This window comes from Chenopodium album, chromosome 14 (assembly GCF_948465745.1).
Source record: "Chenopodium album chromosome 14, dcCheAlbu1.1, whole genome shotgun sequence".
In the NCBI taxonomy this organism is placed as follows: Eukaryota; Viridiplantae; Streptophyta; class Magnoliopsida; order Caryophyllales; family Amaranthaceae; genus Chenopodium; species Chenopodium album.
The window spans coordinates 15,414,353-15,441,145 of record NC_137847.1 but is presented as its reverse complement, the minus strand read 5'-3'; the positions used below and the strand labels follow the sequence as shown (position 1 = coordinate 15,441,145).

The 26,793-nt window shown below is 32.8% G+C and overlaps 2 protein-coding genes across 3 annotated transcripts; one reads left to right on the top strand and one right to left on the bottom strand.

Annotated features, from left to right (window-relative positions):
- Window positions 1–328: 328 nt before the first annotated feature.
- LOC145580097 (Protein prenylyltransferase superfamily protein) lies at window positions 329–24,456 on the top strand. 2 transcript variants are annotated; one of them, XM_081637442.1, is made up of 19 exons: window positions 329–607; window positions 1,328–1,409; window positions 1,495–1,807; window positions 3,876–3,934; window positions 5,832–5,921; window positions 8,333–8,424; window positions 8,526–8,624; window positions 8,739–8,816; window positions 13,329–13,413; window positions 13,627–13,685; window positions 13,805–13,874; window positions 14,035–14,126; window positions 14,442–14,504; window positions 14,601–14,667; window positions 15,201–15,428; window positions 16,635–16,751; window positions 20,897–21,049; window positions 21,185–21,312; window positions 24,084–24,456. In XM_081637442.1, the coding sequence occupies exons 1-18, from the start codon at window positions 408–410 to the stop codon at window positions 21,281–21,283; spliced, it is 2,046 nt and encodes a 681-aa protein (XP_081493568.1). In that variant the 5' UTR covers window positions 329–407; the 3' UTR covers window positions 21,284–21,312; window positions 24,084–24,456. The 2 variants fall into 2 exon arrangements, with proteins under 2 accessions (XP_081493568.1, XP_081493567.1); XM_081637441.1 differs by lacking the exon at window positions 24,084–24,456 and adding an exon at window positions 21,955–22,394.
- Window positions 23,062–24,405, bottom strand: LOC145580099 (chlorophyll a-b binding protein CP24, chloroplastic). Its single transcript, XM_081637443.1, has 2 exons — window positions 24,170–24,405; window positions 23,062–23,727 (listed from the first exon to the last, which is right to left on the bottom strand). The coding sequence occupies exons 1-2, from the start codon at window positions 24,403–24,405 to the stop codon at window positions 23,178–23,180; spliced, it is 786 nt and encodes a 261-aa protein (XP_081493569.1). The 3' UTR covers window positions 23,062–23,177.
- Window positions 24,457–26,793: the final 2,337 nt, after the last annotated feature.

Genomic DNA, 26,793 nt, shown 5'->3' with positions numbered 1-26,793 from the left:
GTGAAGGATATTTGTGGTATTTTAAACTCGCTGCTAATATATGTCTTATTATTTAGGAATGAAGGGATTAGTAGTTATTTATTGCCTCACTTTGACTATAGGATCTATTAACCGAGCATAAATATTTTACATTTTGCTTTCTATGGTTTTGTGTCCTTGTTAACAAATCAACTCTTTGCCCCTAAGAAAATTTATTCTAACTCATGTTATTGCTTGGATTCCAATAGCATGTACCACATGTTAACCTTTCAATTGATGTAATTATAATTTTGCAGTATATACTGTTTGCGAAGATCTTGCTTATGAAGACCAGAGATCTATCATTTGGTGAAAATATCGTGTGTGAAACTGGATTTGAAACTAGCACTTGGTGGTTAGCTAGACTTATTCTTGTACAGCAGCGCATTATGGATGAACGTTGCTCTTCATTACTTGATTTACTGCAAGTATTCATGGGTGAAAGTGTAAATCATTTTGGCAACGTGGAGAAAGTAATAACCTATTGGGGTGATGCAGCAGAAGAAGATGAAGCTTTAACTATTGTCTCAATGCTGCAGTTAGAGGCAGGATTGATTGAACATACTTTTGGGCGTGTTGATCATGCAAAGTATGTCCTCCTGACTCCCATATGTTGCTTTTATTTGATACGGAGTGCACATTACTATGTGCTACTAGGCTAATAGACTTTCCATATAATGTGTTAGCCAATCTAGTCATTATATAAATAGAGTATTTTCTTTGTGATTGTGTTGGTTGACTTATTTGATTGTCAATTTATTTCTTATTTTTTCATTTTTTTTTTGTCTTGATTGGCAACTTTATATTACGAATTGAAGATGAAAAAATCCCAACAAGAAAGGTCCCTAACCGAAGTGCTGGTGTAGTGGGAGCCTCCTGTAAACACAGCCAGGAAGGCAGCACATGCCTCTTCAAAGTTAGCTAAAATGAACCACTGGGTATCAAACTAAATCAAAACATAAAATTAAAGCTTAATGATGAACCTCAGTTGAGCTACCATAAATGTTAATAAGAAATTAGGAATCCTATTCTCTATACTTACCCTTGTTTATGTGCTAAATTTGGATATAATCTTCGTGAAGAGGATTACCGAGATTCCTTTCTTAAGGATCTGCTATCTCCCCCCACAAACATAAATTATAGTTGGATATCCCTCTTTTATGAACCTTTTGTTGGATCTCCCTTTTGCATCAACCATGGATTAAAGTAACACACTGAAATTTCTTGTCTTCCCCTTCATTGTAATTACACTGAAATATTAGTTAGATATCCCTTTTATATTTGTCTTACTCCATGATTGTGTGTCTAGGCAATATTTTGAAGCGGCAGCATTGTCTACAGGGCTTGAACTCTCTGTAACTGGAGCTCTTGGTGTCCGAACAGTCCATCAAGTAAATATCTGACTAGTCCCAGTTTTCTGATTATTAAAGATAAACTGTGTCTTACCTTAGATTTGGTTGTCATGGCTGAATGTAGGTGGACCCAGTTGCCCAGAGGGTTCTGGTTACGCGCAAAAGCTCTTTAGGTAGTGCCAGTAGCACTCCATCATCAAATGTTACTCATGAAAGTGATGCTTCTAATGAGCCAAATTCACATCAACAGCATACTGAGGCATCTGATGTTTTGATGGCTCCTAAATTTATCAACAGTGTTGGCAATGGATTGGATAACCTGAATCTGACTGAGCATAATCGTGCCACTGATGTAACGTTGACTGCAATTCAACAGGCAGTCATTCTTGCCCATTGCCTTCTTATAGAAAAAAGAGCTCGGGTGGATGAGCTCCAAAGTAAGTTTCCATTTTTTTAATGTAATGATAAAATGTGTTGGTGGCCTTATATTTAGCTATGTAATAAAGGCTGCTTATGTTAGATAATATGTGTACATTGATGTGTAATGATATCAATTGGGACTCAATAGCGAAAATATATGAAATTATTTGTGCTTTGTCATTCACAATATAAACCCTTCAATATGTTAGATTGTTAGTGGTTACTTGGTAGCTATGTGATTTAAAGGAGCAATCCTTGATCATTTCTCTCTCTTCCATTTCAACATTAAAAACATGCAATATGATATCTTTGATGGCCTTTGTATAATCTCTCTTAATATGACCTATCTCATGATCCATTATTTAAAAGGTCGCCTGCTCAAAGTTGCCATAGATGGAAATTGTATTATCTTTGTTTTTCATTGTGCCTGTAGATTCTGGAGGGCTTCTATTACTGTGTTTTGCTGTCTGTTTATCAACTACTATAAACATTGTTTATGTAGAAAGTGGAAAAAGCATAATAAGTTATTGAATTATTGTATGCTTCCATTGCAAGTAATGGATAGCCTTGTATGTTATGATGGCAAAAAGTAGATCTTGGAATATGGTTGGCTTCTGCTCTAGTTCGTATCCCTGGTATATACATATTAAAGAGTTAAGTGTGCGGGGTAAGTGTATTAGTTTGGTGCTCAACTTTTGGGAAAATTAGAGATAACATGCATACCAATAGGATATGGTGGCAGTGGAGCAAATCAATTGAGATTGACCAAGAAGAAAACTGGAGCCAATTTATGGATACAGAGGGAGTAATGGAGTGTTACATAATATGAGGTACGGTAAGGGATAAGAGATTGAGAATGTGTAAACCTGTAGTGAATTGGGTTCACTTGGGAACAAACTGAATAATAGATGATAAGCAAATTACTCTTATTGAACCAGGTAGCAGGGTCCACCAAACTAGGTCACATTTCAGAACACTTGATGTCAATTTGCAGAATGGGCTCCGTACCACATTCATGGTAAGTGATAACACTTGAGTAAGGCTTTTGCATGAACTTTGTGTTTGGAATGGCTCATAACAAATGATAAATTGCAAATGTAGGGGCCAAATAATTTTGTGGCTCTTGTAATTCGTGTTTATGAAGTTGTGAGATGTGAAATCATAGTTTTCAATGTCAAGTGGCAATGGTTACTAATGATAGTGTGTTTGGGTTTTTAGATTTTCTGTGTTTTTGCTCATCCAGTGTTTGGAGCTTCTGTAGTCATAATTTTCATTCTTAGAGGCATTAAGAAACATTAGAAAGGAGGCATCTATGGCAATGGGATAGTTTGCAGTTTTTGGTTTTACAACTAGAAAGGACTGCCACAATTCTTATTGTACATGGGTATGCTTTTTGATTTTTTTCACTGCACCCCAAGGATCACTCCCAAATATCGATATTTGTTTTAGCGTCCGATACATGTTGACATGGGTATAATAAGGTCATTGGAATGGACTGAAAGAGTGATGGATTACAGAGTCTTCCTGGGTTAATTTCTTGATAATACATAGCTTGGTTGACACGCTATTTTCTTTTATCCAAAACTTACTGGACTCCATATCCTTTAATGCTGTGCTTGTACATCTGTTGTTAACATATTTGGTATTGATTTTCGTAAACTAGAATTCTGTTTTTCTATGTTGGCAGAACACATGAGTTTGGCACTAGGCAATTAAGCTAAACCATTTACTTAATGTACTGAAAAGAGACTGATTTGCTGCTAATTGCTGTATTATTATCCCCTCCCTTATCATTATGAAAAAAAAAAATAGCAATTTAAATGAAAGGTAACATGGAACTTTTCCAATTTTTGTTTGGGAAAATAACCTGCTGTTGGAGGACCAATAAAATTACTTACCTCTCTTAGTTTGACTGTAACTTTTGCCTAAAATATAGTCCATTATTAATGCTTCATGTTTGTTAGAGTGTAAGTCCTCTTCTTATTCAGCTTTGTTATTGTCAATCTTTATGTTAATACAAAAGTTGATGTTCATTGTGGCCATAGTATCCTGTTTTCTTTTACTAAATCAAAATTTTTGCTTTAGGCTGGGATATGGCTCCATACATAGAGGCTATTGATTCTCAGCAGTCATCGTACTTCACTGTAAGTTATACATAACTTTTTTTGTTATAAAGGAACATAAGGTTTTAATGTTTAGGCTTTCACATTTGATGTTTCCACCACTCGATTATGTCTAAACTAGAGAGTGAAACTGTGGAAGTCATGAGTAAAATTGAAGAGGACAAGTAACCCTGAAGTCCTCCCGCTAGTTACTTAATCAGAAAAAGTGCTACTCATGATGTATGTGAGCCAGTAATAATCCACTAGAAACTCAAAGCAAGTGTTAAAGTGACACTCAGTGAAAGCACCCCATTATTTCATGGAACAAAGGTGCAGCCACTTTTGAATACAAAAATCACTGTTTCTAGTATTTTTAATTATTCACACAACAGGATATAAACTTAGATTTAGAATTAACATATCCCCAACTTTTTTTAATAAACTCTTGCCTTGGCAGGGTAGGGGTCTTAGTTTTAAAAAGCACGCCTAAAGCGTGCCTAGGCGCAAGGCATAGTGAGGCTTGAGAGTTGGGGCCTTAGCTCTTTGAGGCTCAAAGACCTACAAAAGGCGCGCGCCTTTGCGCTTTTTTCTAGGCTGCTTCTTGCACCTTATTAGCTATTGTGTGAGTTTATTTTTTTTAAAGTATACCATGAGACTTTGTTATGGGCAGGTTTTCTTCAATTCTAGTGGAGAGGGAAATCCCATGTCCTATAATTGAAGAACTCTTGTTATTGATCACATGGCCCTTTCACCTTCTCTTATAATTTCATTTTTTACACTTATTTAATTGAAATTATTATTTCTTTTCTATATGAATAAGTGTGTCTCACATACAAAAGGCGCTCGCCTTCGCCTTGCGCCTAGGCTCCAAGGACTTTTTGCGCTTGGTGCGCCTTGCGCCCTTTAAAACTAAGTTAGGGGTTTGGATACATATACACATGCTCATCTTTATACTAAAGAGGATGTTCCCATTAGATTGTTGGTCCCAAACGCAATGATTACGGTAAACAAAAAATGTATATATTATCATAAGACATTTCTATCTTGTCCATGATCCATAAATAGACTATAAACCTATGGGCAAAAAAAGTGTGTGTGTGTGTGTGTGTAGGGGGGGGGGGGGGGGGGGGGAGAAGGTCAAGGATCTTTTTATTCAGTTGGAAATGAACACTTTTTACTGCCACCATAATAAGTGATTGCATTTTTAGCAGTTTCAAAAGTATTGAATAACTCTTTACTCTTTGCTTAAAAAAGCAAGGAAGTTAATGGGCATAGTCCCTCTCCCCTATGTAGTAGACGGTTTTCATGATAAGAATACTAATCTTAGCCTCATCAATAAGTTATAAATGCTGTATTTAATTATGTTAAATTGATGTATTGATAACTGCTCGACTGATAAACTCAATATTTCATAAGAAATCATATTACTATCTTAAGTTCCTTTTTTTCATTTTAAATCCAAAGGGGGAGGTGATACTTAGTAATTAAGGAGAGGTTAATTATTGCATGAGTATTTAAAACTTATATGTAGTATTGGATTGCTTATTAAACCAACAACTAATGTTATATTAATTTTACAAGCTACATCTCATTTGGAGTATAAAACTTAGTTAATCATACACTTGTTTTGGAATGGAGGGAGTAAGATCCTTGCATGGACTAAAATATGAAGATTGAAGACGAAAATTTCAGATTTGTCATTATATATTGCTCTGCAGGTGCGATTTCTATAATCTGTTCAGTACATGATCCTTGAATTACCTGATATTCCAAGAAAATGGATCATACACAAATATTTTTGGTATTCTAATGCTGAAAACAAAATTTTCAATTACTAGCCTTTTGAGGGTACATAACTTCCTCTGCTTCTATTGTAAACTTTAGATCGAAGTTTTGTACATGCAAATTTATTGGTGTTATCTGCTTATTCTTGTTTCAGATCAAATGTTCATGCAACATCTTGCGTATAAAGTGGGAGTCCACTCGTACCCGTACTAAGGAGCGTGCATTGCTGATGATGAACAAATTGGTAATTTGCACATATTGCTGCTACTGAATGCTTTTCTTCTTCTGTAAATAACTTTCTCCATCTGTAAATAGTTGCAATTTTTTTTTTTTTTTTTTTTTTTTTTACACTATCATTGGTGATTTTTACTTAAAAAACATTGTTCTTTGGAATCTTGTTAGATGCATTTCAATACATACTTTCAAAACATGAATATTTTTTTTAATTTGACTTATTGATAATAGAGATATTAATGGTTATACTTATAGTATGTATTGACGAGCATTATAATAGAAATATTGCAGCTATTTCTAAACAAATGACTTGTAATTGTTTTTCTGTGTGGTTTTATTGATAAACTTGCCTCATCAACATCTGGAACATTGTTATGTCATTAATGAATATTTTGGCACATTTGTTAGTCTCAACATGATAGCATTACACCGGGCTTGGTTCTCCTTCATTTGTTTTTTTTTTTTTCTTGGCATCTGCTGTTCTCCTTTATTTGTTACTCTCTTTGTCTAACAATAGTTTGAACACATCCTATTGAACTCTTTTTGGTATGATCAAATCAATTATTGTTATTTCTTTCATAGAAAAATGAGCATCATAATGGTATCATAGGCACGTAGAGAGTAGAAATTTTGCTCCTTGAATTCTGTGGTATGCAAATTCAGACCTCAACCCATTTTTACCTTTATACTTCCTCCGTTTTTTTTAATTGCACCATTTGGGTTGGTCGTGGGATTTAAAAAAAAATGTAATTTAAAAAAAAATGTAAAAGATGGAGTATGTCAAAAGTCCCCATGTGAAATAAACAAATGAGAGATAGAAAAGGTGGGGTAATAATGGTTGTTATCACATGTGAATAAGGGTAGGTATGGAATTTTGTGTGTGAACATAACCAAAAAGTACAAAAAGCATACCATATAGGGATATGGTGCAATTAATATGCAACTTCCAAAAAAGAAAAATGGTGCAATCTTAAAAAAAAAAAAAACAGAGGAAGTATGTCTTTAAAGTGTTCTATTTTGTAAAAGACCTGTGGTGGTTGATGATAACTACAATTTAAATTCAGTTTAAATACTTCGAGCTGCTGAGGCACATTAAAAGAGCTGGTGCTAGTATGGTAAGGATTTGCAGTAAAATATGCTCCACTGTGTTAATAGACTCAAATTATGTGATATTTAAATGTAGGGACAGGGAGCGGTGGTGACTTTGATACCTTTTTCACTGCCTTTAACGGGTTATGAGTGCTTTAATCCACAAGTGGAGAAGAATAATAATTCACACCAGTTAGATGTGGGCATTAAAGGATATGAAAAAGACTTAGGAATGAGCTCATATACTTTTCAAATAGAGTCTAACTGATTGAAAGAAGTGACACCTAGTCTTCAAAGTATAAGATTATAGGAGGAAAGAGCTGAATATTGTCAATCCTCTTTAGCTATGACTGCTCATTTGTAGGGTCTAGAAGCCTCTATTAGGTACTGTGACTGTGCATAGCTTATAGTGACGAGTAGACATTGGTAAAACTTTCAAATTTAGTTTACTCCTTGTTTAAAGAACAAATTTGGGCAGCCTTTAAGTTGTTGAAGGAGTAATCGTCTAATCGATATTTTAAAATCCTGTTAGCCATGTGGTACAGTTGCAAAGTTTGGCCTGTTTAGGGTTGTAGACCATTTTGCAATATAGTCTACTTGAGGATGGAAAGACTAAGGGGTTGGACTAGGTATTACCTAAAAATATCAAATTTACTTGTAGGATTAAGGATTCTGGTGTTTAAGAGAGGAGGGCTTCATCAAGTACACTTTTGAGGATGTCTCTTGGAGGCTAAGCGTGAGCCTTTGGATATATTTGGAAGATTTATCAGAAGTTTTAGGATAGGTATTAGTTTTACCCCCTTGCTAGGAGCCTTTACAAGTGATTATGAACTATGAGGGATTCAATCTTGGTAATTTAGGTTGAAAATCAAAAGCTCAAAACCCTTTTTCCATTTCAACGGAGTGGTGGAGGAATGGTGATTTAATTTTATATTGAGGTCACTCTGTTTGTGCTCACTTATGCCTTTTTCAACTAAAATTATAATTTTGTGTTTTGTGATCTTCTTGGACCTTGTGTTATTTAGACAATATTCTTTACATGAGGTTAGGGAAGAGGTGTTTTGGAATCTGATTTAGACAATTTACTCTCTACATTTCTTTGGTCTAGAAATTGGTCAAGTAAATAATTGTACAATTGGTCATCTGACACAACTAGCTGAGTCCAGGGTAATAATAGCTAGAAGTTTTTTTTGACTCTTGTGTAATCTTAGAAGATCATCTTCCCCACACCAATCACCTTCTTCACCTGCGCTTTTCTTTTATACTCAAAGAAGCTCAAAGCTCTGGTTACAGCTGCCATTTCTTTTCCTTTTTGTGCTCCCATGATTACAGGTTCAAGATCTTTATGAGCAGTCACCACAAGTGTTGGAAAGGGTTCATTCCTGTTTTGCAGTCTTTATACCGCCTGTACCTGTACTCAGAAAGTACGTTTCTTATGTAAATTTTCTTTTATTCGTGTTTGTTAATTTGCGTAATTTTCCACTGTTTGAATTTACAATTTCAATTTAAAATTATGTTTTTTTAGGGAGTATGGTGAGCTTCTTATTGGTCGCGGCTTGATAGCGGAGGCCCTTGGAATTTTTGAAGATTTAGAACTTTGGGATAATTTAATATACTGCTACCGGTATAGTGAAGATAAATAAATGCATTTTCTCACATCTTCTTTCTTCTGTCATTATTTGCTTACTCCATATTTTATAGAATCAATTAAGGAAAGTAATGCAAATGTTAATTGCAGCCTATTGGAGAAGAAAGCAGCAGCAGCTGAACTAATCAAGGCACGGCTGCTGGAAACACCATCTGATCCAAGGTTATGGTATAATATCTTGCATTTCCAAATCTAAAATTTTTTAGTGTAGCTAATTGATAATGCTATTTAAGCTAAGCCTCTATTATATAGGTGCTATCTTCAGTTTGCTTTGAGTTTTTTGTTTTTATCAAATTGTATTTTGCATCTAATACTCCCTTTTTTTTTTTTTTTTTTTTTTTACATTTATGATACTATGAAGGGTTTTTATTTTTTTTGCTCTTCTTATGTACTCCCTTCTCGATTTAGTTGGACCACTTTAACTAGCGCATGAAACTAGGTGAATAAATTAACGCAATCAGTTAATTGGTATTGTTTATCTTAAAGTTTATTGTAGTTGGCTAGTGTGTCGTTTTCTTATATAGAGGTGTGAGTGAGAGTTTTTTGTTTTTTTAAATAAATCAAAAGTAGGATGCAAACTAGCAAAGTGTTCCCAAAGTTAATGAAAAATAATAACAAACAGTGGATTTCGTATATTGAAGTGTCTTAAGTAATATAAGACTACTTTATAAGAAAAGTGGTGCAATCTTGGGGGGAGCTAGAGTTTCAGTTCTTAATTTCGTTATGTATGGCCTCTCCACAACAACAAAAACTACAAAGCTTTAGTCCCCAAATGATTTGGGGTTGGCTAACATGAATCATCCTAAGAAACTGTCTGAAGAGGAAAAAGGATCATAGAAAAATAATTAATTGAATAAAAGTTAGAATAAAGTGTGTAAAGTGAAAACAGAATGAGTATACAAATAAAATTTATGAGAGTTTTATTAGAGTGGTAAGAGGATAAAAAAGAGAGGAAAAACATGTGAGTTAAAACATAAAGGTTTGAGAAAACTTTAGCAATGGAAATAAGTAAAGTATGCAAAACACGATTTGAGTAAATAACTAAAGTAAATACTAATACTTCCTTCGTTTCTTAATACTTCCAACACTTCCCTAAAATGGAAATGTCACAATACTTGCAACACATTATAGTGAAAAATGTACTATTTCCCTTATTTAAAGCTTATGGCCCACTAAATTACTGCTAATAACTTCTCACCCCATTTGAAAGTATATTAAATTATGTGAACCTCACTTTTCTTAAATACTCTGAAAAAGTGTGATGTGAGAACCCATACTTATATGAGAATTGATCTAATTTTAAGAACATACGAATAAAATTTAAAACATATGATTAATAAAACACATGATTTAATATTTAGAACATATAAGTAAAAAATTTAACACCTAAATGAGTAAAAAATCTAAACATTTGATTTTAGATTTAGAAGATGTAACTATAAATTTAAAAAACTTGATTAAAATTTAGAAAATAAATATAATATTTAGATCACCAGATTTAAGATTTAGAACATGTGAGTAAAAATTAAGAACTCCTGATTCAAAGTTTAGAACATATAAACAAAAGTAAGAACATGTGACTGAAAGTTTTAAACGTATTAAGTAATAATTTAGAACATATGATTTAAAATCTAAAACATACGATTAAAGATCTTGGAACATACAATTTAAAATTTAAAACATTTAAAAAATTTAGAATAACTAATTTAAGATTTTTAAACATGTGAGTAATAATTTAGAATACTAGATTTTAATTTGGAATATACGAGTAAAAGTGTGTGTGTGTGTGTGTGTGCGTATATATATATATATATATATATATATATATATATATATATATATATATATATATAAGAACTAATCTCAACCATCTAAAATGATCCTTTAGTAATGACAAATCTGTAATTTTGAGGTATAAATATTTAGAATATAGAAAAAAATTTAGAACATAGGAAAAATTTTAGAACATAAGCAGAAAAAATTTAGAACATAAGCAGGAATTTTTTTAAATATAAGCAGAAAAAATTTAGAACATAAGAGAAATTATTTAGAACATAAGCAAATAAAAATTTAGAACATAAGCAGAAAAAATTTAGAACATAAGAAAAAAAATTTAGAAGATAGCAAATATTTAGAATATAAGCAAACAAAAATTTAGAACATAGGAACAAATTTAGAACATAAGCGAAAAAAAAAATTTAGAACATAGGAAATAATTTGGAACATAAGTAGAAAGAATTTAGAATATAGGAAAAACTTTAGAATATAACCAGAAAAAAAATTTAGAACATAGGAAAAAGTTTAGAACCTTACATAAGAAAGAGTTCTTATATAAGGAGAAGTTCTTACCGGATCCCTCCCCTATATATATATATATATATATATATAGAGGAAGGCTCATGTAAGAACCCTCCTCTATATAAGAACCCAATCTTATATAAGAACCAATCTCAGCCCTTTATTAGTTTTGATCTAACCATCTAAAATGATCCTTTAGTAATGGCATTTCTGTAATTTTGAGAATTTCGTATTTAGAACATAAGAACATAGAAAAAAAATTTAGAACATAAGTAGAAAAAGTTTAGAACATAAGCAGAAAATTTTAGAACATAAGAAAAATAATTTGAAAGATAGCAAAAATTTAGAACATAAACAACCAAAAAAGTTAAAACATAAGAAAAAATAATTTGGAACATAAGTTGAAAAAAATAATCATAGCATAGGTAAAAATTGATAACATAATCTGAAAAAAATAATTTAGAACATAGAAAATATTTAGAACATAAGCTGAAAAAATAATTTAGAACATAGGAACAAATTTAGAACATAATCTAAAAACAATTTAGAACATTAAAAATAATTTGGAACATAAGTAGAAAAAATTAAGAATATAGGAAAAACTTTAGAACATAAGCTGAAAAAATAATTTAGAACATAAAAAAAATTTAGAACATAAGCTGAAAAAAATAATTTAGAACATAGGAACAAATTTAAAACATAATCTAAAAAACAATTTAGAACATTGGAAAAATTTTGGAACATAAGTAAGAAAATTTTTCGAATATAGGAAAAACTTTAGAACATAAGTTGAAAAAAATTTAGAACATAGGAAAAAGTTTAGAACATAATTAGGGTTCTTACATAAGAAAGGGTTCTTATATAAGGTGGGGTTCTTACCGGATCCCTTCCCTATATATATATATATATATATATATATAATCATGACATGTCCTCCACATGAATTTTCTCTTCCACTCTGTCTCATCCAACACCATATTCTCCTCAATCCCTAAAGTAGTCATGTCACTCTCAATCACCCTCTTCCAAGTTTTCTTAGGTCTTCCTCTGCACCTAGCATATATATATATATATATAATCATGACATGTCCTCCACATGAATTTTCTCCTCCACTCTGTCTCATCCAACACCATATTCTCCTCAATCCCTAAAGTAGTCATGTCACTCTCAATCACCCTCTTCCAAGTTTTCTTAGGTCTTTCTCTACGCCTCGTGATCCCATCACTTTGACACTCTTCAAGTCTCCTTACTGGAGCCTCACTTGGTCTTCTTTTTACATGGCAAAACAACCCTAGGTGATTCACTCTCGTATATTCTCTACCTCGTGTCTGTTGCGGATGAATTCGCATTTTGAAACTTTATTTCTGGGATCCATCTTAGTGTTTGGGTGTATCTCTGAAGGGTCAAAGAAGATTTTGAAGAGAAATTCTTCCCAGAGTTTTGCAATAGAACTTTGAATTTGTTTAGCAATCCCAGTTTGGTATATGGGTGATTTATTGATGAAATATTAAGTTTCAAATCATTAATAACTTTTAGGAAAACATTTTGTTCCGCTTATAATCTGTAATACGTATAACATTCAATTGAGTACACATACTTGTGCATGGAAATGTTTGCATCAGAACATTGTTCAAGAGAGTCTGACTTGCAGTAGCAACTATCTTGTTTTAGATTTATCTAGTTTTATTGTTTTAGTTGTGATACCCCTCTTTCTCATTAAGTATGAATTTATGTACTGCTAATTGTCTCATACCAAGAAGGTGCACCTTTCTTTCAGGGAGGTCATATACAGATATGCTAAGGTTCTACACAGTTGCGTGCTTGGCTTAGAGTACTCTTGGGTTAGGTTACCTCCTAGGAAGTTTCCCAAGGTGCCTACGAGTGATAACAAAATGCACCGAAAAAACCTTTGTTAGTTTGTGGGGCTAGATATCAGTCTAGGATGTGTATTTGGTGGCTATGTGTGGTGCTCAGGGTGTTACAATAGTTGTGTGGATTTTATTTTTTAATAGTTTGTAATGGTAGTAATCATGTTGTATCTGTGGAATGACTTAGTAATGGATCATGATTGGGATTGGCTATAACAAATCAAGCAAAACTGTGATAAATAGGTTAGCGCATGGCAAAAAAGTTTTCTTTAGGAAAGTAAAATATTTGATTTCTTAAACACTGAGGATATTGTGGTCATTATTTAGCTTAGTGTTTGGGATAATTATTTGCTTACTGTCCTATTTTTACTGTTCTATATCTTTAACGATCATTTTTTAAATATTTTCTGACCTTTTGTCATTCGTGTAAAATATTAGTTAGATACGAATGCTATATCATGAATTGCCATGTGTTATAGCTCCCAATTGTTTTTACTGCCTTTTTCTTGCAAGGTGCTCATTGGGTGGTGTTACAAATGATGATTCCTGTTATTTGAAAGCTCTGGAGGTTTCTAATGATAGGTGTGCAAGAGCTAAGGTACGTTCTGTGGCATGATTCCATTAACTTGCATGGGATTTTTTTTTTCCCTTTTCCTTTCCTTTTCTTAGGGTGCACTGGATCAGGGATAGGCTATAGTAAATTTCTTGCAATATACACTGAATTCACCATTGATGTTGGTGATTATTCTCTTCAGCAGTTCAGCTAGATATTACTGAGTGATTTTTATTTATTTTGTTGCTATATCAACAGAGATCACTTGCTCGCCGTGCTTACAGCCAGGGAGAATATGAAAAGTCTAAAGTTCTATGGTATGTTACCTAGCGATAAAATACTTGAGTAAAAAAAAAAAATGCATCACTATGCTCTATCTTACAGCCAGCCTAGATATCTCCCATCTCTCTACTAAAAGTAGCATTATTTCATGTAGGGAATCTGCCATGGCATTGAATTCACTGTATCCAGATGGTTGGTTTGCTCTTGGAGCTGCTGCACTGAAGGTAACGAATTTGTGTTAGGTATATAGCTTAAAAATGAACTTTCTTTGGCTTGTTGAATGTGTGGTAGTGGTTGCCCTAGTAGGAAGCCCATAAGTTAAGGTTGAATAATGCTCTATGAAGTTATCTGAATCTGATTGAGTCCTGCTGCAAAAATATGCAGGCGAAGGATGTCAACAAGGCACTTGATGGTTTTATTCGTGCTGTTCAACTTGATCCTGAAAACGGAGAGGCTTGGAACAATATTGCTTGTTTGTATGTGCTCTTTTATCTTGTCAATTTCTAGTGTTATATTGTGGAATAAAAACATTCTCAAATGTCGATTGTTGCACTTCGAATTCAGTTGATCCGTATATTTGTCAGCCTAATTTTTAGTTAATCTCGTAATCAGAGTTCATTTGTAAATTATTTTCAGTGTTTTACGCAAACTCTCTTTGAACTTGGGCACTCGCTCTATTGCATGGCTCATCTTAGATTGCTTATGATTTTATGAACTGTACTTTGTTGGTGCATTATTAGTTTTACAGGCTGACATTGTTTTGATGGGCTTATTACCTTCAATTCTTACAGACATATGATAAGGAAGAAAAGTCAGGAGGCTTTCATTGCATTTAAAGAAGCACTGAAGTTCAAGTTTGTCTACTTTAACTCTACATCTCCCTGATATGTTTTAGGTGCTTGTGTATGCATATATTTATTTTAATATTTTATTGCTTTGCTGATTTGCAGAAGAAATAATTGGCAAATGTGGGAGAACTATGGTCAAATTGCAGCTGATGTTGGCAATTTTTTTGAGGTTTGTTGTTTAGTGGGAGTTCTCTCATTCTTTTGGAGTACAGTGTTAAAATCATATGGAATTGAGTAATAACTTAGAACTCATTGGAAACTTTTTTTTTGAAGTAAAGACGCTGTATGAGATGTTCACCTATCAAAGTGTCTCGTACTTGCAAATTGTAACTGATGTTTTCAAAGTGCTCATAATATAACTTAACCATTACCAGCCGTTATTAGAATCAATTTTAACTTGGCCTAATTTGTATCTGTGATTTATATAAAAAAAAAATTCTAAGTTGGAAGACTCCTAATCACTTTTTTTTTTTTTTTTTTTTTTTTTTTTTTTTTTTTTTTGTAAGAACTCCTTGAGTCCTTAACTCCTTTTAATCAAAAGAGAAGTCAAGACACGTTTATAGTAACTACCGTAGTATGCAATTTCATCTGGTCTTGCCAACAACCACCATTATATTGCAGTTATTTTTTTAATTTGAATGTTTCATCAAACATAATGCTCTACTATATACTTTACAATTGACAAAAAATGATATTTGACAGGCGTTAAAAGCAGCACAAATGATGTTAGATCTCACAGGAAATAAAAGATATGATGGGGATTTGCTAGAGAGAATAGTGCAAGAAATGGAAGAAAGGTTTTCTTCTCCATGTTCTTCTAGTGTTGAAGATGATAAAGATTTTACTGACCAAACAGTTTCGGGATCTAAGGTGGCAGAATCACGTGACACAGCGCACTTGATGGAATTGCTAGGGAAAGTTCTCCAGCAGGTATGAGAACATTGCTGCTGTTACTTTCATTCCTCAGCTCACTAACAAACCCCATAATAAGGCTAAGTTTCATAATGACTCCCCAGAAAAGGGAAAATAAATAATTTAATAATTGTAAACAAAGCTAAATTTGGTGGAGCGGCAGCGTAGTTTGGTGGTGAAATGTTCATATGGAAAGGTTACATATGTACATCTTTACAAAGGAGAAAATGCTATTGCAATGTATACAATTGCTTTCTTAGGACAACTATATGATGTGAACAAGACTAAATTTAATGGAAATGCTGGTCCTATGGAAAAGAGTAAAGTGGAAAAAGTTGTTTGTGCACAGCAGAGAGTGTGAGAATTGCGCTGGAGGGTGCACCAATAGGTTAGAGTTTGAGTAGGTCCTGAGTACTTTTGCCCTATTTTCTTTTTTTTTTTTTTGGAAAGTTTGCAAATTGCAGCCATTTAAAGTTAGTATTTTTCAAATTACAGCCATTTAAAAAAAAAAAATTGTAAATTGCAGCCCAAAAGTTGTTATAAATTGTAAATTACAATCTAATTCAATTTTTTCTTCGGTTTGCGTGTCGAAAAATGTTCGGTTAAGGTTTTAGTAGCCATATTGAGCTCAGTGGCAAAAAATTAATGCAAGTGCCTCGTTTTTACAGCAAAAAATAGTTGCCCACAAATCGATACATTTTTGTTACGCAAAACGAGCCACTCATGTTATTTTTTCGCTAATTCCAAGCTCAATTCGGACCCTTATGGGCTTAAATAGCCCCTAAAACCTTAACCGAATATTTTTTGATAGGTAAACCGATGAAAAAGTTGAATTGGGTTGCAATTTTCAATTTATAAGAACTTTTGGGCTGCAATTTGATTTTTAAATGGCTGCTATTTACAAAATACAAACTTTAACTGGCTGTATTTGACAAATTTTCCTTTTTTTTTATAAAAAAATTAATGTTTCAATTTCCTAGGTTTCCTTTGGTTTTTCATCTTTACTCCACTAATCCAACTTAAAATTGGTTTTGTGTACTTTGAAGGATGCTGTGCAATGAAGTAGCCTTTGTTGATTACTTCCTTACTCTTTTTTTTTCCTCTTCTGACTAAAGGGGTTACTGTTCTTTCATGAAACTTTTGTTTTAATCGGAATGATTGAGCTTGGGTGTAGAGTTGAGTCAAATATTTTATTGGAAGTGTTAAAATTTATTTCATATACAGGTCGTTCATACCGTAGGAAATGGAGATATATGGGGATTGTATGCTTGGTGGCATAAGATGAGGGGCGATCTTACAATGTGTTCAGAGGCCTTGTTAAAGCAAGTTAGAGCTTACCAGGTATTGCATCTTGACAATATTCGTCTTTATCCTGTACTTTATTTAAAGCCATAAAGAGGGTGTTTGTGTCAATAAGGGGTGTGGTACGAATTAAATTTAGAAAATTTTAACCTATTTTGGTGTTCAAAAGACTCTAATTTAACTCCTTCTAAGCATGAAAGAGTGTTGATGCTGTCACATAATTGTACCATCACTCTTTCAGTGATTTGGAGATGCATGCTTAGGAGCTAGTCATTCTGTTAGAGAGCATTTCTGATTATATTCTTGTGAATTTTGTCTTCATGTGCTGCAAAAATGCTTTGGAAATGTTTTGCTTGAGATTTCTATTGGTGATGATCATATTTTATCTGATTGAATGGAGTTTTAATGGGTAGGATTGAGTATTCTTGGTTGTCACATTTTCATCTTGACAAAGAAGTAGATTTGTTGGGTATGTTATAAACAAATGATAGTGTTGCTACATGAAGTAAATCATTTTGGCTAAGAAATTCATTTTTCTTAACTTGGGTAGCAAATATCAGTTTGATCTATTTGCTGTTTTTTATTTTTTATTATATATTTTTAATATCTATTTTAAAAATCAAGCTTAAATCAAGCTTGTTTATATTCATTTGTTTTAATAAATGGGTTGAGCTTGAACATTTTAAAGCCACTTTGATAATTGAGTTTGAACATTAACATGTGTAAACTACATAAACAACTCGTTTTTTTTTTTTTTTTTTTTTTTTTCATGAACTACTCATTTATATATGTTATGAACAAAGCTTATTTGTCAGGCTGGCTATTGGCTATTATGTGACAGGTTGGCTATTGGTATTGGTATTTCTGTTTATATTTTTGTCAAAAAATCTCCAAAAATTTTTCAATATTATTTGACTTGAATAAAATAGCTAACAATTTACTGTGTTTAGTTGTTGTGTAAAAAAAAAAAAAAAAACAGCTAACAAACTACATAGTTGTTTAAATAGCACAGGGCCCCAAAATATTTAAGACGACGTGTCATTTGTTTTTGCTTATGAGCAAACTCATTATAAGGAAAGTTAAGCATGTAAACTAAACCTTATTAAATTATTCACAATTGTTAATTTGAATAAGTTGGTTTATCAAGTGCTCCCTTCGTCCTCAAATTGTTGTACTCATAGGTTTAGGAACGCCTATTAAGTTTAAAGCCTGTGATAGCTAACGATTTACTGTGTTTAGCTATGTGTAAAAAAATAACATAACTAACGAAATTTACACTACATAGTTGTATAAATAGCACAGGGCCCCAAAATGTTTAAGACGACATGTCATTTGTTTATGCTTATGAGCAAGCTCATTTATAAAGAGAGTTTAAAGCTTTTAAAGCTTGTAAAATAAACGCCATTAAAGTATTCACAATTGTTAATTGAGTAAGTAGGTTTATCAAGTGCTCCCTTCGTCCTCAAATTATTGTACTCATAGATTTAGGCAAGTGTATCAAGTATAAAGCCTGTATAGGTTTTTTTGTTAGATACTTAAAAAGTGAAAAAAAATAAGTTGATTGCTTGAGAAAGGGTTAGTGAACGGTCTCACATCACATGAGAATAAAAGAAAGAGAGTGTGAGTGAGATAGTGGTGGGGTCCACATCGAATGTGTTAGATGAGTGAAATTTACATTTAAGTAATAGGACAATTAAGGACTAACCAAAATGATACATAAGACGATTATTTGAGGCCGGAGAATTAAAATTTTAGAGCTTGTGATCATATGGTTAATTTAAGATTTTTGAAAAGAAAAAATCTTGTTTTAAGAAAAAATCATTTATGTAAAACCTTGTTATAAACTAAATTTAATTAATATAAGTTCCTAACTAAACCTTCCTTGGACAAATTTTAAAGCTTGGTTGAAAGCCCACCTAAGTTAAATGAAAATGAACAAGAACTAGAACTAGAAAGTGTTCAACATGGCTTGTTTACACCCTTATTGATAGGTGGAGGTCCGACCCACCAGAACCCATTATTTTCTTTAAGTTGCTCTCACAGTTTTATCAAATATAACTCAACTCTCTTAATAGAATCACTAGATAACGTGAATTTTAAATTACCCAATTTTTGACGTGAGATCCTAGGTTACTCTTGATACCGTAGTGTCTATCGTTCTTTTATACTCAATTTACAAAATCTTCGAGCATTAGGTCTCTCTAACTCAAGTATGTAATCTGTCTTTTTTTTAAATTACCCATTTTGTTGTATAATAGTATTATAATATTTTTATTTTATAGAATTTTCTATGATTCTACTCATAAATTGATTATTACTTATCACTTTGCTAAACTTCTAAGATTACATACTTTAATCACTTATTCATTGTTAATTGTTAATTTGTCACTATCTCTATGCCCAAATGATCTTTACTTTTCACACTTGTCAATCCAAAACTTTGACAATAATATTTAAAGCTGTCTTAAACTTCTCACGGTCCCTATGCAAAATTACCAAATTTGAATTTCAAGATAGGAATATTTTAACCTATATTCTTAACCCATAATTATTAATTTAGCATGAAGGTAAAAAAGCCAACAAAATAACATGATTTGACAAAACTACAATAACAAAACCAAAAAAAAAACAATAGAATAACAAAATCCATATCATGAAAATTGTTACTTAAGCCATTTAGTTCTGACACACCTTTTCGTTTTATGTGTGTTTTTTATTACAAAATATTTATAATTTCACAACGAATTTTTTTTTGAAAATTTTATATTTATAAATTAAAAATTATTACGAAGCTAACAAGATCCCACCTAATATATATTTTATTTATACATTATCATATACATAAGGCCAAAGTTTGGTCATATCAGACAAAGATCAGGTTAGCACATTAGATCAAATAAGCAAAAATAAGGTGAATCAAACAAGACTTTACTCAACATAACCCAAAATTCGATAAGTTAATGTAATAGAGATTGGTAGTGAAATTCCAAGTAAAAAGTTGATTGATTGCATTTAAAAGCTTGTTAAAAATAAAAAATAAAAAAATAAAAAAAATAAAAAAAAAATGTTGGAAATTTGGATAATCGATGAGTATTCCTCCGTATGTTTGTGTTTTAATCGGCTATTATAGATATGCAATATAAGAAAATATTTGAGAGTGGGTATAAGATAACGTAGGATAAAGTTAGAGAGATAATGTAAAAAGGTGGGTTTGTGTAGGAAAGATGTAAATAAAGCTAGGAGAGTGAGTGGAAACGTGTAATTAACTAATTATTGTTGGGCCGTAGGGGTAAGATGGTTAAAGAGGTAAGGCTATAATAAAATTTAGCATGGTGACTGGGTAAGTAGAACAACAGAAAATGGACTATAATAGAAGGTGAGTAGAACAAAAAAGAACTGAGAGAGAGAGAGAGAGAGAGAGAGAGAGAGAGAGAGAGAGAGAGAGAGAGAGAGAGAGAGAGAGAGAGAGAGAGAGAGAGAGAGAGAGAGAGAGAGTTTGTGTGTATATACTTGCAACACACCTGTTTGGCACGCTATATGAGGATGTGAGTAGAATAGGACATATAATTTATACCGTTGTAACTTGTCCGTTTACCTAGTCTAATATCTCCCTTAAAGTGCGTATTAAAGTGGTGTGTTGCAAGTGAAAAAAAATGGAGAAAATAATTACAAAAAATGCAGTTCTTAACTAGGCTGTAAACACAACAAAGTGCTTAATTTTAGGAGGAAGACGGTAGAATTGAATGTTTATTGAAAGGTAGAAACTGTAAGGGCTTAAAAGAATCAATGAGAGATTGAAATACTGGGATTTTCTATGCCAATTAAATTGATTGAAGAGATTGGTAAAGTTTCATAGTTCAACACAGAGGTGAGAGAAATTACTAGGAATAGGGAATATTTTACTTTTATGTTATAAGCATGGGTCATGTTATATTGGGGTGGTTGCACACCCTTATCTACGGGCCTTCTCTTAACTCTCATTACAAATTTGTAAAATTTATAGAAAGTTGATATTTCAAAAGTACACATCGTTATAAGATCTAACAAGATCTCACATACAGGTTTTTGTCCTTTTTTGTGTCATATTTTATGTTTCTGTTTGGTATGTTGAATTTTTTCTTTGCTGCTGACATAAATGCTCTCTTTTTCTTACATTCTTATTCTTTTTTCATTTGTCTTCCTAGGGATCAGAAGTTTGGAAAGACATTGTCCAGTTTAGAAAGTATGCGCATGCATCCTTAGAGCTTTGTAAGATATACTTGGTAATATCATCTTCAACTGAAAGCCGTAGAGAGCTCTACGCAGCTGAGATGCATCTTCGTAACACCATCAAGCAGGCAAGATTCTGGACTGTAGTACACATTCTTTTCAAAACCTTCATTTTTTGTATATTTATCAAATTTATTAATCTTTGCCCAACTAAATAAAGGAAAAAAGATAGAACTAAAGTAATTACTTTATGTGCTTTGCAGGCAAGTTCATTTACAGACACTGAAGAATTCAAGGCTCTCCAAGTTTGCCTCGATGATGTTCAGATGAGACTTAAGTCTAACTCGGTGCCAACTTCTTGAAATGGAGCAAAGGATATTTTGTTTGTAAGGTATCTGTTTGGCAAGTTTTCTATGAAGGAGCTTAAATTGGCAAAAAATATTAAGTATACAAAATTACCAACCTTTTGCGTGCTGAAAGTTTGCTAAATGTTGCTTTACCTATTTTTCTCCTTGGGTTATGTTGTTCAAGTACTCATATATGTTAATTTACTCTGTTGATATTGGAAATCCCATACTCTCCTAGATTTTGTTCAATATTCTATGGAAATGCTTTAGTCAGTATGGCATTCAATCACCTTACTGGTTAGGTATAGACACCCTTTTCAAGAATGGAAAATATTGCAGCCAATGCAGGAATATTAGGTATTTTTTTTATAGTTTCACATTTTTGCTAAAATAGTGTTGTTTGCTCAATAAGGAAGTCAAGGGACGCCAATACTCAAAGATCATTCTGATAGAAATAAATGGAGGAAGGGTATCTTTATAGACGACTGTATGAAATAATTTCTTGATTTATGTAGCCGATCCCATCCTTCTGGGATTAAGACTTAGGCATTGGGTGTTGTTAACGTTTCCTTGTAGACTATGACTATTATTATCTTCACTGCTGTATCTGCTGTTCATATGTTTCTTTGAAAAGATCTGCAGTTCATTCTCATTTGCTAAGACTGCTGTTGGCTTGTATTTTACAGGAAGTTTGATAGGCTGATAGGCTCATGCACATTGTATTATCTATTGAATGGTCTTTAGATGTAACTTTAGTAATCGATTGGTTTGCAAAGCTGCTTCATGAAGTGTACTCTATTGCAATAAGTTGCCCTACCTGTCTACCATGCTCTGTTAGTATAGATATTGCTGACAAAATGCAAAATGCCTAAGCTGCTCCTTGTTTTGCTGTTGTAGAATCAGAAATTGTACAAAATTGATCATGACCATCTAGCTGATAATGTGTAATCTTCTGGTCAGTGATTATTTCAAGACTAGCTTGTATATTACCAAGAGAATTTTGGCTGTAGTACAGAAATCATAGCTAATTTTATTCAAAATTTCTCCCAATTTTGTTGCATGGGGGAAGCCTCTGTTGTTACTTGAATACTATGTATCATATTAATATATTATACTGTTGACACGATCTGAGAGCTTGGTTTTTTATATTTTTTATTTATAAGTTGGTTTGTGTTTTGTTTTCTTTAAAAAATATAATAATGTTGATTATCCTTTTGAGTTATATGTATTTGGGGAACCATTCTCTTTTCTCAATGTCTTGGAAACCAAAAATTTGTTAAAAGTGGTTTCTTAAGAAAATTTACATTGTCTTGCAAAAATGTCTTAATGGAAATAACAAAGACACATAAAATCGAAGAAAGTCAAGTACCCCCTTTTTTAAATTTTTTTTTTGGGATAATGAGCTTAAATAATTATGAAGTACTTGGAGTATACTATATAGTATATACTATGTTCCAACTTAGATATGTTTCGAGTGGAATTTTTATTTTTTATTTTTATTTTATTTTTTATTTTATTTTATTTTATTTTATTTTTTATTTTATTTTTTTTTTTTTTTTTTTTTGTGGAAGGAACAAAATGTTGAGCAAATGTTACCTTCTTTGAAATAACTAAATAATCAATCTAACTTGAATATTAGCATCAATGTGGCATGTAATTTCTAAGTAACCAAACTCAAATTTTGACATTGAATAGCAAAAATTATTGCAGGGAAAACCTTGGGAAGTGACAAAATTTTAAATGTTATTGATGAATTTAGAAGTCAGGAGAAAATTTTGTTTAAGACAAGAAAGTCGAGAATATTGAGAGTGTCTCATTACTAGTAGAAACCAAATGTCAAGTTTCCATTTTAGTTGTTTTGATTTAATTACACCAGATCAATATCTCAATTAAGGGAATTAATCTTTGTTTACAAACCCAAAGCTCCTAGGGGAGTTTTCCCTTGTCCAGCTTCAAAGTAAAAAGTAAGCATAGCTAACATAGCAATTCTAGCATGCTTAATCTCTGCTAACTTCAGTCTTTCTAGCTTCTCTGTGTCTGGAATGTAAACACCATTATTGATGGTTCCTGCTAAGCTCAACGGGTCGAAAAACTTGCCACCAGGGTAACCTTGTTCGCCGGTTGCATTGCTGAAGTTCTCAGCAGTTTTTGACCATGGGGTTGCCCATTCCACGGATTGTGAGTCGGGGTCGAAGAAATCCACCCATCTCTTGCTCTCTACCCATCCCATGAGCAAGAGTTGAGTCCCTAGCAATGTTCCGAATGAGAATGGAGCTACGGCGCCTGGGTCTGCACCAGCCTCGAACCATGGGATCCCGGTCCATGCCTGTCCGACAAAGATCCCGACAACTGCTAGCATTGCCCATCGCCCGTGGATTAGCTCTGCCTCTCTGTACCATTTTAGGAATGCTGGGTCCTTCCCTAGTCCTAGTGGGTCGAATCCGTAGTCTCCTGGGAGTCTGGGATTTAGCATGAAAATGTATTAGTGGAAAGATTAATAAACATACTTAAAGTCCAGAGAAAATTATTAAAAGTGTTTAATTCTACACACAAATTATTGATCAAACTGTAATAAACTCAACAATGAATACTATTATAAACAAAAATAATCCTCGCTATCAACTTATGGCTACAAATTATTAGATCAGACAGAATTTAAAAATTGAAAGTTTAATGACGAATCTTTTAGGCTATAATTGATAAACTAAATTTTATTTACAATTTTAAACTTAAATAGACTATTTGACTAATTAATACTCCATCTGCCTCTTAATGTCTCTCCTTCTCTTAATGTCTCTCCTTTTTTATTGGACAGTGATTGTCGATTTGTCGTACACGAACCAGGAAGAACTTTTATGAACAGAAGGAAAAGTAAATTAATTGGTGAGAGAAAAAACTTACGAGCCATCGAGCCACTCGGGGTCAATGAAGTTGCCACCACCTTTAACAGCAGGAATCCAAGACTTCTTAGGAGCAGCTGCAGCAGCCACAACCAACTTCCTGCTAGTAGTAGTAGTGACTTTGCTGTTAACAACCGCAGCTCCAAAAAGCAATGACTGACTACTCTTCTTCCCGCCCGACACGAAGGGCGAGGTAAACCCATTTACTACAGCTGTAGCAGACGTTGCTGCTGCCATTTTTCTTGTTTCTGACCTGAATTTGCTGCTGATTCACGCAGTCTCTGCTCTCCTCTAATAAACTCAGGCTGTGTAATTGGTTTTTCTGAAAGAGTTTTTCTTAAGAGTGCTGATTTTATGAACTAATTTGTGGGGTTGAGGAGATCAAAATAGACATCTTGAGAGGTGCCAAGTAGGATGAGTGAAATCTAGGGAAGATATGTTAATGGATATATGGTGGATAGATAAGGAGCCAATCAGATGTTAGACTCCATCCACATTTTCATGTTTTTTGGAGTCAGGTGTATTATCATAAATTGTTGTTTTTCTAAGTCATTTTCTTTAATAACATCATTTGTGGTTTTTATGTGCTTACAACAATATTGTAATTGGGACAACTATCTTCGTATACCCAATGTCTCTTTTCTGACACTTTTAAATGTGTGTTTAAAGATGGAAGATATCGACCATAAATTTTCACTAAAATTTCATATATTTTAAAATTTCCCTAAAAAAAAATATTTTAAAATATATTCTAGTGAGATATTGTTTTAGTCTTTTCGATTTTACATATGAAGTATTTCAAATGTCACTATTTTATAATCTTTATTATTTTGAAATTATTCTATTTGCTCTATAATATAGTTACTGTTTTTCTTTTTAGGTGTCCTAAATGTTATTCCTATTTAATTTTTTCCTTTTTTAAACACTATATGAAAGTAATGTTTTTATTGATTCGTGTGTCAAAAAATTATCTCATCAAGGTTTCGGGGGTCATTTTGTCCTAAGGGGTCAAAATTGATCTCAAAATAAGGAAAAAAAAAAAAGGGTTTTCACCATATACTCTTCAGTTTTTTGTATATTCAAAATATACCCATGAACTTTTTAAAATTTATCATATACCCCTGATTTTTCACAAAAATACATCATATACCCTTGATCAATAATGATTGTTAACTTCATCAATCATTAGGGTTAATTATGACCTTAAACCACACGAATTACATTCCCCTGCCTCCGAAATCACCCACATTTCTTTTTTCCCACCCCTAAAACCACCACAAATTTCTTTTTTTTTTTTCATTCTTAAAATCAATCATACGGATATGGTTACAGAGATTTAGAGTGGTTTCAGGGAATGGACAAAACGAGAGGAGTGGTTTCAAGAATGAGGGAAGAGATCTAAGGTGGTTTCAATGCATATTTAATTAAATTCCACTAATCTTGTTGTCATGGGGTATATGATGAATTTTTGTAACAAGTTAGGGATATGATGAATTTGAAAATTTTCATGATATATGATGAATAAACAAAAAACTTAGGGGTATATGGTGAAAAAAAATGCAAAAATGCAAAAAAAAAAAAAAAAAAAAAAAAAAAAAAAAAAAAATAGCGTAAATGACTCGGTTTTGCGTGTTGTAAAATATCCCAATTTGCGTGTCATTGTTGTTTAAGCCGAAGTGAGTCATTTACATTATTTTTTTTGCTTATTACAAGTTCAATTTGGACCCTTAAGAGCTAAAATGACCCCGAAACCTTAACGGGACATTTTTCGGCACGCAAATTGAAAAATAAAATTTAATTTACCGGTTCTGCGCGTGTATGGTGGTCGAAAAACTCACTAAAGGTACGCTTTGCATCCAAGTCATTTGTTTGTGGTATTTTGACTGCTACGCAAAGTTCAGGGTGCTGAGAGCACCAAGCCATATTTCACAGTGTTTTGGCCAATATGCCTTCTTATTATAATTAGTTCATGGACCAAATCCGAGGAGAGGTTGAATGTCCTACAATGGCTTCTCAACAAAGCCAAAGACTGGACGCTTGAAAGAGGATCCATTAATGTTGCAAGGATACTTTTCAATGTCACAATAAGAAGTATAAGTAAAATTCAGAACTCACGACAAAAGACAAAAAACAAAAAACAGGAGGAAAAAAAAAAAGGCATAAAGAAGTAATGGAGAGGTACAATGTCACAATTAATTTCCACAATTCGAGAAGAAAAAGGATTCAATAGATGACATAGCAAAATTTTGTATAGAGAAAGATCATGCGTATAAGAGATTTGGCTGCTATGTTGACTATCACAAAAGGCACAGTTCAAAGAATGGAGAAGAGGGGATGCATCAAGCCTCAAACAAATCCATTACATCCAGGTTTGTAACCCACAAACAAGATTGAAAGGTTGAACTGGATATTTATCTTGTTAATAACGGACACAACAAAGATTAACAAGGGTAGTACACGATGTACTTCCTCCGTTCCTAAATAGTTGATACACTTAACCTTTTTTTTTTCTAAACTTTGACCATCTTCTTGTGATATTATATAAAATAAAACTAGTGTGTGGCCTGGGCGATGCCCCGGGTTACTAGTTTGTATTTGTATAATTTGCTAATCAAATTCGACTGT

What these genes read in the sequence shown, in the direction of transcription:
- LOC145580097 (XM_081637442.1), top strand. Translation starts at nt 408, where the DNA reads ATGGATGAACGTTGCTCTTCATTACTTGATTTACTGCAAGTATTCATG. An exon ending in GTGTCCGAACAGTCCATCAA is followed by an intron (nt 1,410 to 1,494) that starts GTAAATATCTGA and finishes GGCTGAATGTAG; the next exon opens with GTGGACCCAGTTGCCCAGAG. An exon ending in TCGGGTGGATGAGCTCCAAA is followed by an intron (nt 1,808 to 3,875) that starts GTAAGTTTCCAT and finishes TTTTTGCTTTAG; the next exon opens with GCTGGGATATGGCTCCATAC.
- LOC145580099 (XM_081637443.1), bottom strand. Translation starts at nt 24,405, where the DNA reads ATGGCAGCAGCAACGTCTGCTACAGCTGTAGTAAATGGGTTTACCTCG. An exon ending in CCCGAGTGGCTCGATGGCTC is followed by an intron (nt 23,728 to 24,169) that starts GTAAGTTTTTTC and finishes GCTAAATCCCAG; the next exon opens with ACTCCCAGGAGACTACGGAT.